Source organism: Scyliorhinus canicula, chromosome 16 (assembly GCF_902713615.1).
Source record: "Scyliorhinus canicula chromosome 16, sScyCan1.1, whole genome shotgun sequence".
NCBI classification, from domain to species: Eukaryota; Metazoa; Chordata; class Chondrichthyes; order Carcharhiniformes; family Scyliorhinidae; genus Scyliorhinus; species Scyliorhinus canicula.
The window spans coordinates 124,143,982-124,165,493 of record NC_052161.1 but is presented as its reverse complement, the minus strand read 5'-3'; the positions used below and the strand labels follow the sequence as shown (position 1 = coordinate 124,165,493).

At 50.8% G+C, this 21,512-nt stretch overlaps 1 protein-coding gene across 4 annotated transcripts in view; it reads right to left on the bottom strand.

Moving 5' to 3' along the window:
- ccdc187 (coiled-coil domain containing 187) overlaps window positions 1-21,512 on the bottom strand; it is a 72,259-nt gene that overhangs the window by 30,354 nt on the left and 20,393 nt on the right. For all 4 annotated transcript variants that reach the window (XM_038773303.1, XM_038773302.1, XM_038773301.1 and 1 more), the window contains exon 5: window positions 20,313-20,403. In XM_038773303.1, the coding sequence (XP_038629231.1) occupies window positions 20,313-20,403 (91 nt within the window). The remainder of the gene's footprint in view (window positions 1-20,312; window positions 20,404-21,512) is intronic.

Below are 21,512 nucleotides of genomic sequence, written 5' to 3'. Positions count from 1 at the left end.
GGGGATAGGATGGAGGTGTGGGATAGGATGGTGGTGTGGACTTGGGTAGGGTGCTCTTCCCAAGGGCCGGTGCAGACTCGATGGGCCGAATGGCCTCATTCTGCACTGTAACTTCTATAAGTTGATTCTACCAGATTTTCTGAGCCAATATCCTCTCTCTTTCACAGATTTCATCCTGAACTAATATTGCTAGCCCAACTCTTTTCCCCTTTTGCCAGGACCTTCCCAGGTACCAAGTGTACTACGTACGACACCCTGGGCTAGTGCACAGTCAATTCCCACCCCTCTGGAGACACAACACAAGTGAATTAACCAATAATTCAGAAGAAAACCCAAAGTCTTTGGCCCTTGGCTGCCCAATAATTACAGTCACCGGGTTTGTAAACATAAACACAATTGCTGTTTATTTATAAGAAGAACCATAATGAAAGATGCAACAAATACAACTGGGTAACTATTGTCTAATTCCAAATCACTACTTTAATTCCCCCCCACCCCACACCTCCACGCTACACACACACACACCTCCACGCTACACACACCACACACACACACCTCCACGCTACACACACACACACCTCCACGCTACACACACACACACACACTCCACGCTACACACACACACACACACCTCCACGCTACACACACACCACACCTCCACGCTACACACACACACACCTCCACGCTACACACACACACACCTCCACGCTACACACACACACACACCTCCACGCTACACACACACACACACCTCCACGCTACACACACACACACACCTCCACGCTACACACACACACACACCTCCACGCTACACACACACACACACCTCCACGCTACACACACACACACACCTCCACGCTACACACACACACACACCTCCACGCTACACACACACACACACCTCCACGCTACACACACACACACACCTCCACGCTACACACACACACACACCTCCACGCTACACACACACACACACCTCCACGCTACACACACACACACACCTCCACGCTACACACACACACACACCTCCACGCTACACACACACAACACCTCCACGCTACACACACACACACCCTCCACGCTACACACACACACACCTCCACGCTACACACACACACAACCTCCACGCTACCACACACACACACACCTCCACGCTACACACACACACACACCTCCACGCTACACACACACACACACCTCCACGCTACACACACACACACCTCCACGCTACACACACACACACCTCCACGCTACACACACACACACCCCTCCACGCTACACACACACACACCCCTCCACGCTACACACACACACACACACACCTCCACGCTACACACACACACACCTCCACGCTACACACACACACACACACCTCCACGCTACACACACACACACACACACACACACACACCTCCACGCTACACACACACACACACCTCCACGCTACACACACACACACACACCTCCACGCTACACACACACACACCTCCACGCTACACACACACACCTCCACGCTACACACACACACACACACCTCCACGCTACACACACACACACACCTCCACGCTACACACACACACACACCTCCACGCTACACACACACACACACACCTCCACGCTACACACACACACACACCTCCACGCTACACACACACACACACCTCCACGCTACACACACACACACACACCTCCACGCTACACACACACACACACCTCCACGCTACACACACACACACCTCCACGCTACACACACACACACCTCCACGCTACACACACACACACCTCCACGCTACACACACACACACACCTCCACGCTACACACACACACCTCCACGCTACACACACACACACACATCCACGCTACACACACACCTCCACGCTACACACACACACACCTCCACGCTACACACACACACACCTCCACGCTACACACACACACACACACCTCCACGCTACACACACACACACCTCCACGCTACACACACACACACACCTCCACGCTACACACACACACACACACACCTCCACGCTACACACACACCTCCACGCTACACACACACACACACACACCTCCACGCTACACACACACACACACCTCCACGCTACACACACACACACACCTCCACGCTACACACACACACACACACACCTCCACGCTACACACACACCTCCACGCTACACACACACACACACCTCCACGCTCCACACACACACACACCTCCACGCTACACACACACACACACCTCCACGCTACACACACACCTCCACGCTACACACACACACACACACCTCCACGCTACACACACACACCTCCACGCTACACACACACACCTCCACGCTACACACACACACACACACACCTCCACGCTACACACACACATCCACGCTACACACACACACACACCTCCACGCTACACACACACACACCTCCACGCTACACACACACACACACACACCTCCACGCTACACACACACATCCACGCTACACACACACACACACCTCCACGCTACACACACACATCCACGCTACACACACACCCATCCACGCTACACACACACACATCCACGCTACACACACACACACCTCCACGCTACACACACACCTCCACGCTACACACACACCTCCACGCTACACACACACATCCACGCTACACACACACACACCTCCACGCTACACACACACCTCCACGCTACACACACACCTCCACGCTACACACACACACACCCACGCTACACACACACACACATCCACGCTACACACACACATCCACGCTACACACACACACACATCCACGCTACACACACACACACACATCCACGCTACACACACACACACACAAAAAGAAAGGGGCAAAGAAAAATCAAAAGTAAAAGGGAAAAAAAAGTATTTGTTTCAGAAACAAAAACAGAAGGTATAATCTTAAAAGGTCTGACAGTATCTGTGGAGAGTGAAGGGAGCTAACGTTTCGAGTCTGAACTTGTCCTCTCACTGAATAATTTCCCCATTAACATGTCTCACTTCCTTCAAACCAAAGGCGTGGTATGGGTACCCGCATGGATCCCAGTTTGCCCATCTCGTTAGGGGTGTGTGGAATATTCCTTGTTCCAGTTCTACTCCGGTCCCATCCCACAACTCTTTCATTGGTACATCGACAACTGTTTCAGTGCTGCTTCATTTTCCAATCTGGACCTGGAAAAATGTATTAATTTTGCTTCCAATTTCCACACCTGTATCACCTTCACCTGGTTTATCTCCGACATTTCCCCTCCCTTCCTTGGCCTTTCTATCTCAATTTCCCCTCCCTTCCTTGATCTTCCTATCTCAATTTCCCCTCCCTTCCTTGGCCTTTCTATCTCAATTTCCCCTCCCTTCCTTGGCCTTTCTATCTCAATTTCCCCTCCCTCCCTTGGCCTTTCTATCTCAATTTCCCCTCCCTTCCTTGATCTTCCTATCTCAATTTCCCCTCCCTTCCTTGGCCTTTCTATCTCAATTTCCCCTCCCTTCCTTGATCTTCCTATCTCAATTTCCCCTCCCTTCCTTGGCCTTTCTATCTCAATTTCCCCTCCCTTCCTTGGCCTTTCTATCTCAATTTCCCCTCCCTTCCTTGATCTTCCTATCTCAATTTCCACTCCTTTCCTTGGCCTTTCTATCTCAATTTCCAGGGATAGATTGTCTACCCATTTCAAACCCACCGACTCCCACAGCTACCTCGACTACAGCTCTCCACGCCCCACATCCTGCAAGGACTCCATCCCATTCTCCCAGTTCCTTCACCTCTGTTCTGATTATGCCACATTTCCTGTCTACCCCCATAATCCTGGTCGATGAAAAATCTGTAACTTGAGTAAATTCAATGACCTAACCTCCACTGCTCCCTGGGGAAGAGAAACATAATAATAGCTCATTGTCGCAAGTAAAATTCCACAAACTAGCGACTCTTAAAAGGGAGACCTCCTCCCTTGCCTGGGTCACTGTCCATGTGGAGTTTTCACATTCTCCCCGTGTCTGAGTGGGTTTCACCCCTACAATCTAAAGATGTGCAGGTTAGGTGGATTGGCCACGCTAAATTGCCCCTTAATTTGAAAAAAACCATAATTGGGTACTCTAAATTTATAAATAAAAAAAACAACACTAGCCAATTATCTCACTAAATTGACCAGATGTTTAATTCACTCACCTAACTAACCCGATACTCTACCCGGTCACTACAATAACCGGTCACTACAATAACTGGTCTCATTCCACTAACTTGCTGGTCTGATCTGTCTCGCTGCCAGTCATTTGAGGGTTAACTCAAAGCTGTAATTATAATGTGTCTGGAATGTTTACAGGGCGCAGATTCACAGCTCCTCCTCTGACAATTCCGCAGACAGACAGCAGGGGATTCTTGGCTCCTGGGAACGTGCTCGGAGGCAACAAGGTCCTCCCGACACAAAGACCTGGCAAGCACCCAGCCGCTGAGCAGACAAGCAGCCTGACTGGGCACTGCAACACCGCCCCCTGCTGGCACACCACGCTAAACCCAACTCTTTAAAAAAAACCTTCACAGCAGGTTTCAGACGGCGAAACAGGCAGATGCGAGGAGCTCAGGGCCACATCAACAAGCGGGATCAATTAAGGTAATTGGTAAAAGAACCAGAGGGAGATTTACTTTCCGCAGTGAGGTGCGAGGATTTGGAATGTCTGGCAGGAGAAGATGGAGCAGAAAAATCCCAGAGGCAATCACATAAATACTTGAAAAGGAGAGATTCGCAGGGGCTGTGGAGTTACTTGGATAGAGTCAGCACCGGTTTGATGGACTGAATGGCCACCTTCTGGATAGAATTATACTATGATTGTAATTGGGATAAAAGTTAAAACATGCAACCAACAAACTGTCATTGAGGTCGACATCACACAAAAGGCCCTTTGGCCCATTGCGTCTGCACTGGGCAAAAACCATCTCACTATTCTAATCCTATTTTCCAGCACTTGGCACATATCCTTGCGTACCTTGGCCTTGCAAGTGCACATTTCAATACTTCTTCAATGTTATGAGGGTCTCTGCCTCCACCACCCTTTCAGGCAGTGAGTTCCAGACTCCCACCACCCTCTGGGTGAAAAGGTTTTACTCGCATCCCCTCTAAACCTCCTGCCCCTGACCGTAAATCTATGCCCCCTGGTCATTGACTCCTCCACCAAGGGGAAAAGTTTCTTCCTGCGTCTCTATCTGCACCCCTCAGAATTGTATACATCTCAATCATGTCCTCCCTCAGCCTCCTGTACTGCAAGGAAATCAACCCCAGCCTATCCAATCTCTCTTCCTAACAAAAACTCTCCAGCCCAGGCAACATCCTGGCAAATCTCCTCTGCGCCCTTTCCAGTGCTATCACGTCCTTCCTATAATGCGGATTCCAGAACTGCACACAATACTCTAGCTGTGCACTGTACAGCTCCAGCAAAACGCCCCTGCTTTTAAACTCTGTCCTGGAAAATGAGAGGTTTGTCTCCCAGAGGACTCTCTCAGATATATCCGTGTGCGCCACGTCTGTACCCCTCGATGTATGTGCACATTAAATACTTGTGTTTGTAGAGCACCTTTAACCAAGTAAAACGTCCCGAAGCCCTTCGCGTGAATGGCGAACAAAATTTAACGCTGAGCCACATGTAAAGACCCGAGGATAGATGAGGCAAGCCTCAAAGAGCGCTCGCTATAAAAGGAGGTTGGGAAAACAGAACAATGTAGAGGTTTAGAGAGAATTCCGGAGCTTCCGCCCTCAACAGCTGAAGGCTCGGCTGCCCGTGGTGGAGTGATTAAATCCGGGAATGCGCAAGATTCCAGAATTGGAAGAGTGCGGAGATCTCAGGGTTATGGGTTTGGGCGAGTTCACAGAGACAGATAGAGAGAGAGGGAGAGGGGCGAGGCCACAGAGAGGGTTTGAACACCAGGTTGAATATTTTAAAATTTTAAAAATTGAGAGGCTTTGCTAGACCGGGATCAGTGTCGGTGACTGAGCACAGGGGGTGATGTGTGAACGGGGGCCAGGAAAGCACCACTCGGGTCCACGAGTAACAAAGGGTAAAAACTTCACTCGATATCCAGGTGTGCCCTCCAGCCTGTGCCGATATCATCTGGTTCATGTCCACTAATGTCTTGCTGATTTTTAAAAACAGTTAATGGTTTCTACCTCTTGCGCCATTTGAAAAAGTTTCTCATGTCAAGGCATGCTGATTAAAGTTAAAGTTTGTTGTATTTTACAGCTGTTCTATAATTTGAAACAGTTACCAGTTAAGAAGGAAAGCTCACCAGGTTCAAACTATTTACCATTCAGCACATCTGAAATCACTTTTACTTAAAAACAACAAGATTTTTTATTTGAACAATCAGACCTGCCAAGCTCCTTTCTACATTTCCTCTGACACATACTCCAATATTAAAATCACCCTACGATAAGAATATCAATCCCTCAAAAACAGTCCCTTACTCTGCAGCACAGAGCTGAAATAGCTGAGCTACCCACTCCTGATTATCTGGACAGTAAGAGCTATCTGTCCTAGATTACCATTCACAGATCCCCAGCAGTTTATATACAGGCATCAAGGGAGATTAGAAACAAGCTGGAGTGTGAAGCACCCCCTGGTTAAGAAGCCCCCTGTCACTCACTATCTGGATGTGTATAGGGAAATTAGCTGTACAGCCACAGTGAGAGTGAGCACCTTCAGGAGAGGAGGGGGAGCTGAACCCCACTGAGAGTCAGCACCTTCAGGGAGAGGAGGGGGAGCTGAGCCCCAGTGAGAGTCAGCACCTTCAGGGAGAGGAGGGGGAGCTGAACCCCAGTGAGAGTCAGCACCTTCAGGGAGAGGAGGGGGAGCTGAGCCCCAGTGAGAGTCAGAACCTTCAGGAGAGGAGGGGGAGCTGAACCCCAGTGAGAGTCAGCACCTTCAGGGAGAGGAGGGGGAGCTGAACCCCAGTGAGAGTCAGCACCTTCAGGGAGAGGAGGGGGAGCTGAACCCCAGTGAGAGTCAGCACCTTCAGGGAGAGGAGGGGGAGCTGAACCCCAGTGAGAGTCAGCACCTTCAGGGAGAGGAGGGGGAGCTGAACCCCAGTGAGAGTCAGCACCTTCAGGGAGAGGAGGGGGAGCTGAACCCCAGGGAGAGTCAGCACCTTCAGGGAGAGGAGGGGAGCTGAACCCCAGTGAGAGTCAGCACCTTCAGGGAGAGGAGGGGGAGCTGAACCCTAGTGAGAGTCAGCACCTTCAGGAAGAGGAGGGGGAGCTGAACCCCAGTGAGAGTCAGCACCTGCAGCAGAGGAGAGGGAGCTGAACCCCAGTGAGAGTCAGCACCTGCAGCAGAGGAGAGGGGGAGCTGAACCCCAGTGAGAGTCAGCACCTGCAGGGAGAGGAGGGGGAGCTGAACCCTAGTGAGAGTCAGCACCTTCAGGAAGAGGAGGGGGAGCTGAACCCCAGTGAGAGTCAGCACCTTCAGGGAGAGGAGGGGGAGCTGAACCCCAGTGAGAGTCAGCACCTGCAGCAGAGGAGAGGGGGAGCTGAACCCCAGTGAGAGTCAGCACCTGCAGCAGAGGAGAGTGGGGTGCGCGGAGTGTTTGAGGGACAGCAGGTGGAAGAAATAGAAAAAGAGCTGGTTGGAATGTCAGGACCTGATTGATTCTTCTCGAAGGACACAGACAGATTGCTGCCAGTGACACTTGACACATATCAATTAGCTGCTGAGCCAATCTGAGGAGAGCACAATTATCTTCGTCCCCGACTCCAGTAGCTGCATTGACGCATTACAGCGTCAGCACTATGGGCTGATGGAGTCGGATGCTTAATGCAATGTTGCTGTAGAGCTGCAAGGAGCAGACAAACATCAATCCTCTCTCGCTTGCATAGACAGCAGCATAAATCACTCCACTTGATGATGAACCTAACCATCATCACGGGTATCAAAAGGGTCTCCAGGGTCTTGAGTTGTAAATAACACCTGCTGGGGGGAGTTCAAAGGGTAATAGTTCACCGAGTCACGTGCCATGTCCCATCCCCATTTTGTGGATCAATAAATATAAATGCCTCACTTGACAGTCAAACTGCCTTTGCCAGGAAGGGGAACACTGGGATCTTAGTGAGCAGACCCTGCCACATAGAAATATTAGAGTGTGGGGCAGAGGTTCAGGACCATTAACTGCTCCGACGCCGACTCACGCCCTCCACCCACCCCCAGTCCGCTGTCTGGCCACATGTCCCCTGCCCTCCAGCACTAGCTGACAATCACTTCATCGTTGAATGAATTACGTTTCCAAAAAATAAAATTGAAAACATTTGACGGCAGTGCTTCAAAATAATGGAAAGGGCCAATTGTAACCTTTCTCTTTCCATCTCCGACACCCTCACAGTGGTTACAATTATTCTTAAATGAGGTGCCGATGTGGCTTTGGTCTCCGGCTCCTGTTGAATACATTCTGATTCATCACTGTAATTTGGAACAAACAAACAAAATGACAGTTTCGGAGACCCCCCCGCAACAGAAATTGCAGCAGTAAAATCCGCATTCGGAATCCTAAAATACTCCGTGTTTTTCTCATAATGTTGAGTCATAGATCAGGAAGATCCACCCCTGCTCCATGACCACAGCTACTGGCCTCAGCAATGCCGGCCGAAAATCAGACATTGTTCCATCCACTGAAAACTATTCAGTGGGTGGACGTTCCGTAGAATAGAAGATGATTCCATAGAATCGCGACAGTGCAGAAGGAGGCCATTTGGTCCATCGAGTCTGCACCGACCCTTACCTCGGCACAATCCCTGCAACCCCACCCTAAGGGGCAATTTAGCTGCACATCTTTGGACTGTGGATGGAAACCGGATCACCCGGAGGAAACCCACGCAAACAGGAGGAGAACGTGTAGATTCCGCACAGACAGTGACCCAAGCCGGGAATCAAACCCGGGTACCTGGTGCCATGAGGCAGCAGTGCTAACCGCTATGCCACCATGCCGCCTATTGGCCACATACAGGACCAGACTGGGTTAAGAAGCCTAAGCGACATTGTCAGAATATGGATCCAAGAATACATAGAGGAGAGGGCATTGGAGGGTGAACTCTTAAGTTGTAGCTTGGAGATCGAAGCATCTGCAAAGGAGAACGGTCAATCCATTTGGCTCAGTGGAGACTACTTCCTCAGAGAATCAGAGAGTCCTGGCTTCAAGTCCCACTTCAGGGCAAGCACCAAAATCAATGCAGTCCTGAGCGGGGGTGCTGTGCTGCTGGGGGGCTTCCTTTTAGTATCAACCCAAAGTCCGAGAGTAGACTTCAAACTCATAACCTTCTCACTCAAGATGCGAATGTGACCAGCTCAGCCAAGACGGCACAAATATTTCGCACTGATAGAGATCTCTCGGATCAGACACAGAATTATATTGGGTCTACAGCACGGAAAACAGGTTCCTGTAGAAAGAATATACAGGTACTGGAGGTGGTGCAGAGAAGGTTCACAAGGATGACACCAGAAATGTGTGGGTGTGCATATCAGGAAAGGATTGAAGGCTGGCTCACTTCTCTCCTGCAAAGAAAGGCTGAAGGGTGATCTAATCGAGAAATTTAAAACATTCTCAAAGGTTTTGATATGATGGAGAAAGTCAGCGAGAGAGAGTGAGAGCGGGAGAGAGAGCAAGAAAATTCAAAAGGAAATCAGAAGAAACACATCTGGTGTGTGGCAATATAATCAGGGCCTAGTTTTAAGGCCGATTAAATTGGATATCCTAAATTAAAGAATTGGGCACTTTAAATTAAAACCACAGTCTGCTCCAGCAAGAAGCCTGCAGAATATCCAACTTGAATATACAGAACTCAAACAGACTGCGGAGCAAGTCTGGAGCAGCCCCTGATACCCCATCAAGTGATTATCGCTCCTACACGAGATGCATTGGCCCACTGTCCACAGTTCCTGATACCGCATCAAGCAATCATCATTCCTCCTTGGGCAGGCTCAGGTACCCTGTCAACAGGTCATCAACTCGACCATTGGGCACAGAGAGCCTGGGCACGATTCTCCGATCGCGGGACACGGTGTCCGCGCCGTTGTGAATGCCGTTGCGTTTCACGATGGCGTGAAACGGGCGTGGGCAGTACCTATTCTGGCCCCTACAGGGGGCCAGCACGGTGCTGGAGTGGTTCACGCCACTCCAGCCTTACATCCTGGTGCGCACTGGGGGGCGGTGCCAACAGCGCATGCACTGTGGCAACATGTCAACCCGCGCATGCGCTGTGGCCTTACAGAACGCTCCGACCCCGACGCAACATGGCTCGGGGGTTCTGAGGCCGGACAGGCAGCAAAGTAGGCCCGGGGAGGAAGAGGCCAGCCTGCCGATCAGTAGGCCCCGATCGCGGTCCAGACCCCATCGGAAACCTCCCCCGGTGAAGGCGCCCATCCCCCCCCCCCCCCCCCCCCCCCCCCCGACAGGCCACCTACCGACCCTTTGCGCAGAGTTCCTGCCAACGACCAGGTGTGGACGGCTCCGGCGGGACTCTGCTTTTTCCGCTCGGCCCATGTGGGCCGGAGAATCGGCAGCCCGGCCTCGGACAGCAGCCCACGACGCACCAAATGCGCCGGCGCCGATTCTCCGCTCCTCGGAGAATTGCGCGCCGACGTCGGGGATGCCGTGGCGCGGTTGCACCGATTCTCCGGCCTAGCGCGAGAATGGGAGAATCGAGCCCCCTGCCTCCCGAGACTCCATTGCAGAAGGTCAAGGGCAGGTGAATGAAAATAGGCATTCCGGACATCTAGGAAAGTTGGGGGGGGGGGGGTCTACAGCATACCAAACCATCTTTGCGGGTAGTATAGTCGAATCCTGGGTGTTTCTTGATATATAGTGGGTAATTTACAGGTTAACTATATTTAATAAAGTGTGCTGCATTATATCTGTGTCCGTACTTTGTTCTCCTCATAAATAAAGACACCTGGGTAACCTTTGATTGAAGAGCTGGTTGAAGTATCTGAATTGGACAGATACAACAGGTGGAGGCGTAGTGTTGTAAAAAGAAAACAGTAGAGAGAGTGGTGAGAATGTGGAACTCGCTACCACAGGGAGTGGCTATGGATCCATTTATAAGAACTAGGATCAGGGTTTGGCAATTCAGCCACTCCAGCCCGTTCCGCCAGTCAATACGATCATATCTCATCGCCTCTCGGCCTTAACTCCACTTTCCTGCTCGGAGAAGCTAGGCTACAAGATGAGGTAGAAAGGAATAGTGTGTTATGGTGGTCGATTTGGATGAGAAAAGATGCTCGACTGAAGTATGGACAGGTTGGGCCGAGTGGCCTCTTTCGGTGTTGTATATCCCATGCAATCCATACGCCAGCGTTCAGACACCACATAAACCTCCTGCTAGCTTGCCCTGGAAGACCTCAATCCTCTTCTCCCTCACCTATCCATCCAGTCCTCTCTTGAACACGTCAACGCACTCTGCTTCAGCCGTTCCCTGTCCCACCGTGGAGTGGAATATCGCTTCGGCTCTTATTTAATCTGCTACTGACCATCTTGAAATCGTGCCCCTGTTCGGGCTCCACCCAGAAGTTTCCCCACGTCAGCACCTGCGGCCCTTTCCCCAATTACCGAGTTGGAAAGGGCCGAGTACACAGTCAGCAGTGGCAGGCTGTGAACTGCCGGAGGGGAGAGCTGGAGACCCAGCTGGGGGTGGCTTTAATGGGCAGGCTCGCCGGCCATTAAAATTAAACATCAAAAGCCAGCTTCCTGTTGGAGCTGGAATTAATCTGGCAAAATCGGCTCTGGGGATAAACAGAAGAAAACCACTTCAGTTAAAATACATCTCCAGACGAAACAAACATGGGTGTGATGAAAATGGCAAGGGAGGGTGGGCAGGGGGGGGGGGGTCGGGATGTGATACATCACACTGCCACTTCTATAAACAGGCACTACCACAGGCCAAGAGACTCCGACGCAGTCTGCCAATGAATCAGTCACTGTTTATGGGACCCTCTTGTGTAACAAGTATCTTTATAATCCATTAGGATTAAAAAGTCCCTCAGTGACATGGGTACAGGGTAATTGAATCCGAGCGCTTAGATGTAATTCAGCCTCGTTTTATAATCTCACATTCTGTCCTTATTTCCATATCATATCATAGATCATAGAATTTACAGTGCAGAAGGAGACCATTTGGCCCATCGAGTCTGCACCGGCTCTTGGAAAGAGCACCCTACCCAAGGTCAACACCTCCACCCTATCCCCATAACTCAGTAACCCCACCCAACACTAAGGGCAATTTTGGACACTGAGGGCAATTTATCACGGCCAATCCACCTAACCTGCACATCTTTGGACTGTGGGAGGAAACCAGAGCACCCGGAGGAAACCCACGCACACACGGGGAGGATGTGCAGACTCCGCACAGACAGTGACCCAAGCCGGAATCGAACCTGGGACCCTGGAGCTGTGAAGCATTTGTGCTAACCACAATGCTACTGTGCTGTCCTGATTGAAATCTGATATGAAACCCGATTAATCTTTTTTAAAAAACAAAAATTTAGAGTACCCAATTCATTGTGTTTCCAATTAAAAGGGGCAATTTAGAGTGGCCAATCCACCTACCCTGCACATCCTTTGGGCTATGGGGGTGAGACCCACGCAGACACAGGGAGAATGTGCAAACTCCACACGGACAGTGACCCAGGGCCGGGATCGAATCCGGGGCCGGGATCGAACCCAGGTCCTCGCCGCCGTGAGGCAGCAGTGCTAACCACTGTGTCACCGTGCCATCCTAAAGGCCAATGAATCTTTAGCCTGAACAATGATGATTGTGTCTGCTCAAAGCTAATCACATTCACACTAATGCCCTCACTGTAGGTGCTGGGGACTGCAGCAGATACCAAGAGGGAGCTAATTACCCATAGGACCATAGACGTCTCTCTTCATTCCAGACAGACAATTGGTTATGTATAGCCTGTGGGGTACCACTCTGCTGGCATGGGGGTGGGGGGGGGGGGGGGGGGGGGGGGGGGCAATGAGAGGAGGCAGACCTCCATGAACCACCACAGCCAGTCCGGGGATTGAACCTGCGCTGTTGGCATCATTCTGCATCACATACTAGCTATTCTAGTAAACGGAGTTAGCATACTTAGAGGACTAACCCAACTTTAAAAAGAAAGTATATTTATCAGAATTTTACATTTTTGAAAACACCGCAACAAAATAACAAAATAAATAAATCACAGTAAGAAAGGGACAAATTAATAAATTACAGTAAGGGACAAATTAATAAATTACAGTAAGGGACAAATTAATAAATTACAGTAAGCGCAAAAACAGCTCAACATACATGAATACAAAGGGGGACAGAATAACAACAGTGCAATCATTAGACAAGGATAGATGCCTCTATAATCCCCACCAGAGACCAAGGGAGAAACAGGATGAAGCCATGAAAACCGTGGTAAAGTGGTCAGCGGCTAGGAATCCTGCAGTGAGTAACTCACTTCCTGATTCCCTAACCCTGTCCACCATCTACAAGCTCCAACAACACTCAAGAAGCTCAACACCCTCCAGGACAAAGCAGCCCGCTTGATTGCTACCCCTTCCACAAACGTTTACTCTCCACCACCGATGAACAATGGCAGCCGTGTGTGCCATCTACAAGATGCAGTGCAGTAACTCACCAAGGTTCCTGAGACAGCGCCTTCCAAACCCACGACCACCACCATCCAGGGCATGAGCAGCAGATAGCTGGGAACCCCACCTCGAGGTTCCCCTCCAAGTCACTCACCACCCTCACTTGGAAATATATCACCGTTCCTTCACTGTCACTGGGTCATAATCCTGGAACTCCCTCCCTAACAGCACAGTTGGTGTACCGACACCAGACAGACTTCAGCGGTTCAAGAAGGCAGCTCACCACCACCTTCTCAAGGGGCAATTAGGGATGGGCAATGAATGCTGGCCTAACCAGCAACACCCACATCCCATAAAAGTGAATTTAAAAAAACCCCTCCTGCAATTATCACGAGAGTTCAGGATAAATTTTCCATGCTACATTCGGCCGCGCACCAATGTATATCTCCCTCGACTCTAGTAGCACCAATAACCCACCACAGCCTCTTCTCCTCGGATACCAAACTCATCTGCACCCATGCAGAAGCCATTCACGGATTCTTTATATCCACCCTTACAAAAGGAAAGAAATTAAAGAAAATACACGAGAACCTCAGTTCCAAAGGGGAGTTGCATATATACCACAAGATGACCACCAAAAATACAGGACTCAGCTCAACCCCAGGCCCTCGTGTACCAAAGAAGCAAAACCAGGCTTCTTGCGATGCCCCTAATATGTGCCATGATGTGGAGATGCCGGCGTTGGACTGGGGTGAGAACAGTAAGAAGTCTTACAACACCAGGTTAAAGTCCAACAGGTTTGTTTCAAACACTAGCTTTCGGAGCACTGCTCCTTCCTCAGGTGAATCCATCTGAGGAAGGAGCGGTGCTCCAAAATCTAGTGTTGGAAATAAACCTGCTGGACTTTAAACTGGTGTTGTAAGCCTTCCTAATATGTGCCTTCAAGAGGGACATCCCAAACTCCAGAGGGCTACAGGATACCAGCCTCAGCACCAGACCTGGCCTAACTCAGCACACCCTGACACACGGTAATCAATAATCCTAGGAGCTCCAGTACAGCCCCATGCCCCAGCCGGACCCACACCTCTCCAGTCAGGTTTACAATGATTATGTCAGCCCCAGCCCGGGGACACCCTCCACTGAAGAGAGGAAGAATAGTCAAAACACCCAATAATTGGACGCCGTGGAGGGGCGAAGGGGGGACAATTCCAGGGGAATCTGGCCTAAGACACCAGACCCTCCAGGATTAGGAACAGCACCCAGCTGACCCAGATGAAGCAAAGGAGTGAAAAAAGAAACAACACCCCCCTCCCCCCCACCCAAAGGGAAGAATGCCCAGCACTGTCTGCCATCACAGAAAGGATACCAAGAACAATCTCTCAAACAGCCCGACCAAAGATTAATAAAACCCACCTCAGCGTGTGCCGCCACTCATATCCCCCCCATTCTAATAACTCTAGAAAAAAGGACCCAAAGGAAAAACTCCAACCTTAAGGAAAAGTCACAAGGAACCCAGTCCTCCCCAGGGTACATAAATCTGCCCAGGCCATCGAAGGAGATAGGTCTGGATTCTCAAATATAAAATAACCACCACCCATCACCCCCACCATCCACCCATCACCCTGCCGTGGCTCCACTCATCTTCATTTTAAACGAGGTACCCACGCTCCCCGCTCCCATTACCCACGCTCCCCACTCCCATTACCCCGCTCCCATTACCCATGCTCCCCACTCCCAGTACCCCCCTCCCATTACCCCCCCTCCCATTACCCACACTCCCCACTCCCATTACCCACACTCCCATTACCCACACTCCCCACTCCCATTACCCACACTCCCCACTCCCATTACCCACACTCCCATTACCCACACTCCCCACTCCCATTACCCACACTCCCCACTCCCATTACCCACACTCCCATTACCCACACTCCCATTACCCACACTCCCCACTCCCATTACCCACACTCCCCACTCCCATTACCCCCACTCCCATTACCCACACTCCCCACTCCCATTACCCCCACTCCCATTACCCACACCCCCCACTCCCATTACCCCCACCCCCATTACCCACACCCCCCACTCCCATTACCCCCACTCCCATTACCCACACCCCCCACTCCCATTACCCCCACTCCCATTACCCACACCCCCCACTCCCATTACCCCCACTCCCATTACCCACACCCCCCACTCCCATTACCCCCACTCCCATTACCCACACCCCCCACTCCCATTACCCCCACTCCCATTACCCACACCCCCCACTCCCATTACCCCCACTCCCATTACCCACACCCCCCACTCCCATTACCCCCACTCCCATTACCCACACCCCCCACTCCCATTACCCCCACTCCCATTACCCACACCCCCCACTCCCATTACCCCCACTCCCATTACCCACACCCCCCACTCCCATTACCCCCACTCCCATTACCCACACCCCCCACTCCCATTACCCCCACTCCCATTACCCATTACCCCCACTCCCATTACCATTACCCCCACTCCCATTACCCATTACCCCCACTCCCATTACCCATTACCCCCACTCCCATTACCCATTACCCCCACTCCCATTACCCATTACCCCCACTCCCATACCCCCCACTCCCATTACCCCCACTCCCATTACCCCCACTCCCATTACCCCCACTCCCATTACCCCCACTCCCATTACCCCCACTCCCATTACCCCCACTCCCATTACCCCCACTCCCATTACCCCCATTACCCCCACTCCCATTACCCCCATTACCCCCACTCCCATTACCCCCATTACCCCCCACTCCCATTACCCCCATTACCCCCACTCCCATTACCCCCATTACCCCCACTCCCATTACCCCCATTACCCCCACTCCCATTACCCCCACTCCCATTACCCCCCATTACCCCCACTCCCATTACCCCCATTACCCCCACTCCCATTACCCCCATTACCCCCACTCCCATTACCCCCATTACCCCCACTCCCATTACCCCCATTACCCCCACTCCCATTACCCCCATTACCCCCACTCCCATTACCCCCATTACCCCCCACTCCCATTACCCCCATTACCCCCACTCCCATTACCCCCATTACCCCCACTCCCATTACCCCCATTACCCCCACTCCCATTACCCCCATTACCCCCACTCCCATTACCCTCATTACCCCCACTCCCATTACTCCCATTACCCCCATTACCCCCACTCCCATTACCCCCACTCCCATTACCCCCATTACCCCCACTCCCATTACCCCCATTACCCCCACTCCCATTACCCCCATTACCCCCACTCCCATTACCCCCATTACCCCCACTCCCATTACCCCCACTCCCATTACCCCCATTACCCCCACTCCCCACTCCCATTACCCCCACCCCCCACTCCCATTACCCCCACCCCCATTACCCCCACTCCCCACTCCCATTACCCCCACTCCCCACTCCCATTACCCCCACTCCCCACTCCCATTACCCCCACTCCCCACTCCCATTACCCCCACTCCCCACTCCCATTACCCCCACTCCCCACTCCCATTACCCCCACTCCCCACTCCCATTACCCACACTCCCCACTCCCATTACCCACACTCCCCACTCCCATTACCCACACTCCCCACTCCCATTACCCACACTCCCCACTCCCATTACCCACACTCCCCACTCCCATTACCCACACTCCCCACTCCCATTACCCACACTCCCCACTCCCATTACCCACACTCCCCACTCCCATTACCCACACTCCCCACTCCCATTACCCACACTCCCCACTCCCATTACCCACACTCCCCACTCCCATTACCCACACTCCCCACTCCCATTACCCACACTCCCCACTCCCATTACCCACACTCCCCACTCCCATTACCCACAAGGATTATAACACAAAATGACAAAAAAAAAGTCTAATTGTGCACAGACCACATTTCACACAATCAATTCAAAATGATTTTTACTGGAACAGGATAACAGACGACACGCGCCTCGTGCTCACATCTCGCTCGCCATTGCAGGAGAAAAGACAACAATAAATAATCAACAACGCAATCACAAGGAAGCCCAGGGTTATAGAAGAATTGCTGGATACTGACACCATCTATTTTGCTCGAGAAGGCCGTTGCTAAGATAGGACCGACGAACACTCCTTGGCATTTCTCAAAGATTCGAAGGAACAAAGCACCACCGCTTCCACCATGCTGCCAATTCAATGCTGAAGTAACCCACAGCCGACTTATTAGGGCAAGTGCCCTTTCGAATGCAAGAACTCCCTAACGTGCCTTCACCATTCTCCCAAGGATACCGCGCAGTTCTTCAAAGTGAGCACGAAAGAAGTGCACCACAGAGCTGAGATCTTCATCCAGAACAACATTCTCAGTGGCGGTCATCATCCAGATGCACACAGCACCGGCGAGACAAAAGTCCGCCCAGCAGCATCACCGTCACTGCCAGCTGGTCCCCACCCCAGCCCACTCCCACTGCCACAGTCTAACAAGGATTTTCCGCAATTTATCACAGCTTCTCTCCGCAAAACACCAATTGGGATCCCCCAGGGATATAGCGCGAGACATATATCTCTCAAAATGACTAATGTGAAATGTGCACAAGGATGAAATAAAAGGATTATAAGGGATGAGCAGAGCTGGAGCTTATGAAAACATAGCCACTTTGCCACTCACATCAGGTTGTGATATGCTACGAATTAAGTAATGGCATGATGGGGAAACTGGCCAATGGGAAGACCGGTCAAAATGTTGGATACCATGTAAGAAAAGCTGCCCGAACCATTTCAGACTGTAAGACTGATAAGGTCAACTCTGCATAACTTGAAGTCTGAATAAGATCAGAGAAGGTCAAGCCATTCCAAAATACCGGACCTCGGCAACCCCTGATTAAACTAACTCGTCATAACCCAGGGCCGTAGGAATAAAACAAGGTAAGTCCAGGAAGAAATAATTCTCCTCCGACCTTTCAATGTTCCCTCCAAGGACAAGATAATGGTATGAGTGATGCGACAAAAAAGGTCTGTTTTATGACATTGCTTCCGTTTCTATTTCCGATTGAATTCCTGTTGTCACGCAATCTTGATAATGATAATGTATAAATATTGAGCTGATTCTCTGTGAAAGCGCGGACTAGAGTAGGAATCAGCAGTGACACTCTCTGCTCTCTGACCTCAACTTTCAGCCATAAACTGCAGTCTGTTTGAAAATAAAATCTTGTTATGTTTTCTTAACGAGCGTTGTTGAATCTTTCTACCACAGTCCACAAGCGGGGAAAATATTGACTTTTAACAAGGTGACTCCCCCTACCCCTGACTTTTAACAGCTTCTTTCACAGGTAGACCCAAATCCCCTCTCTCACCTCACCCAGTTGGCCCGAGCTCTCAGGGGAAAGTCTCCGCTCCAACCCCAGCTGCAAAACAAGCTGCAGCTTCATCCATAATTTAGAAAAAAACCAAATCACTGATCTGAGATTCCATCTAACAGTGTCTCGTTGCACAGGAGGCCTGTGGCTAAAAGCCCACATCACAATTAAACACACCAGCCTGTCCAATTTGACAGCTGCAAGCACTATCGTGTTTCAGTTCCCCCCCGTCCTACTCCAAACTCTCGGATTCAGAACTGAAAAACTAACCCGACTTTATCCGGAGAGATTTTCCTTTCTTCACCAACTTTAAAAAAATAATTTGTCCATGGGATGTGGGCATTGCTGGCTGGGCCAGCATTTATTACCCATCCATGAGGGCACCCAAGAGCCATCCGCATTGCTGTGGGTCTGGAGTCACGTGCAGGTCAGACCAGGTAAAGGGCATTAGTGAACCAGATGGGGTTTTATGACAATTGACAATGGTTTCACGGTCATCATTAGACTTTTAATTCCAGGTATTAATTTAAGGTTTCACTCCAGACGGTTTGACAAAAGGTTAACAGTCAGAGGATTTGAGCCAAAGCTGGCCAGATCACAGGAGATTTTGACTCCCCCCAACCGGCCACTGGACTGTTGGATTAGCACGGCTCATGATTTAGTTCTGCAAGAACAATTCACCAAATCAGATGTTGCCCGTCCTGAGTTTATGGCATTGCAGGAATGGCCAGACTGGTTTGGGAAAGTGTGGGGCAGTTTGTGATTTAAGGGGAAAGGTTTTGTTGTTTAATCAGTTACCTCCGTGAGGTAACCAGCCAAAAGAACGGCAGCTTCTCACCACCCGTGTCCCATCAACTTGCTGCCACGATAGTCAGTGTGGGAGAAAGAGAAGGGGGGAGTAAAGCACCCAAACTTTACCAGGCCCAATATGGCACCAAACACATGGCATAGAGATCAGGGTGCGTCCTAAATGACTATTCAGTAAATCCTGACGGAAGTATCCACATATGGATTTTGTAGGATGATGGGGCTAACAAGTGAATTAGAGTGCGCCATGCTGGTCAAACAGAGTCCACCCAGGCTCAAGCATGAAGCCCGACTACACGGGGGCTGGATTTTGACACTTATGGAACCATATCCCAAAAAGGTCAGCAGATTCTGAACCTGAAATTCACACGATAGGCAGTGAACTGTCCCACCTGTGCTGATATCAACATCTTAAAAAAAAACTAGACCACAACATGCTGGGAGTTTCAGGAGCAGTGGGAATGGGCTGGAGTGCTGCCCGCTGTGCCTTCTGTGAGCACTTAAATGGTCACCACAGCCCATAGACAAAACCTACCTTATCCTGCTGCTCCCGCTGCAGGCTCTCTGCTACACATTGCTCAATCTCCTCTTGGATAACTTTGGCGTACTGAGAATCAAGCTCCTCACTAGACATGGAAACAGTGCAGTTAACACCAAGACAGACTTGCATTGATACAGCATCTTTCACACCCCGAGGACAGCCCAAAGTGCTCTACAGCCAATAGAAAACGTGTGAAGTCAGGTTATTGTTATAATGGGGGGAACGAGGCAGTCAATGTATAGAGAGCTAGATCTCACCAACAACAATGTGATAACACGCTATGATATCTTTAACTGCCACCCAATTTAACTTCAGCTTTCATCTGAAAGACAGCAACCCCAACAATGCATCACACCCTCAGGACTGTACTGGGAATATCTGGCTGAATAATGGGCTCAAACCTCTGGGATGGGTCGGGAAACGATGACGTTCTGATGGCGAGAGTGTTACTCACATTGTGGGCGCATGGCGTGCAAAGGTTTGGAGCTTGGCAGGAACAAGTGGAAAGATAATTGCAGTAGCAACATTGATTGCACCAAACACAAGCCCATACTATGCACTACGTTTAGATCAGATGAAGACTGGTTGCAGGGAACATGTTTCTAACTTGGACCAAGTGCCAGAGGTTTGAATATATTGAAGCTGGAGGTGCTTCAGGACAGGAAGGACAGACCCACACCCAGTTTCACTGTTCACCTATCGGACACGTGTCCAACTCATCACCAATTCAAAGTGCTGCCTGATCGAGGCAGGCTTTGCCCAGTGCTGGGTACACCACTCCTTGTAGAGACAAGCTCAAGTGCCTAAAATCCAGAGGGCTTAGGAATTTGACAAAAAGAGGAGTTCTGAGGGGCTTATCAAGTCTGTGCAGAAGGGCCCTGGATTTATTCCGTATTCACCAGCTCGGAGAGCTGACCAACCCCCCCCCCCCCGCCCATCATATCTGCCACAGCTTTTGGCCTTCGAGTGGCAACAATCCCAGGCCTGTGAACAGCCCACCTCTCCAGTGAGCAGACTGGCCTATCCATTGCCAGCAGCTGCTGTGCAGCCACTTCGGCTGGAGATACCTGCTTACCCCGTGACACATTCGCTGGTCGATCACTAGACACGTGTAGGCGACGGTTCTGAGCCAGTGCAAGCACCATAACAGCACAAGCTGCCTCGGCTGGACATTGCTGGCAGCCAGGACTCCAA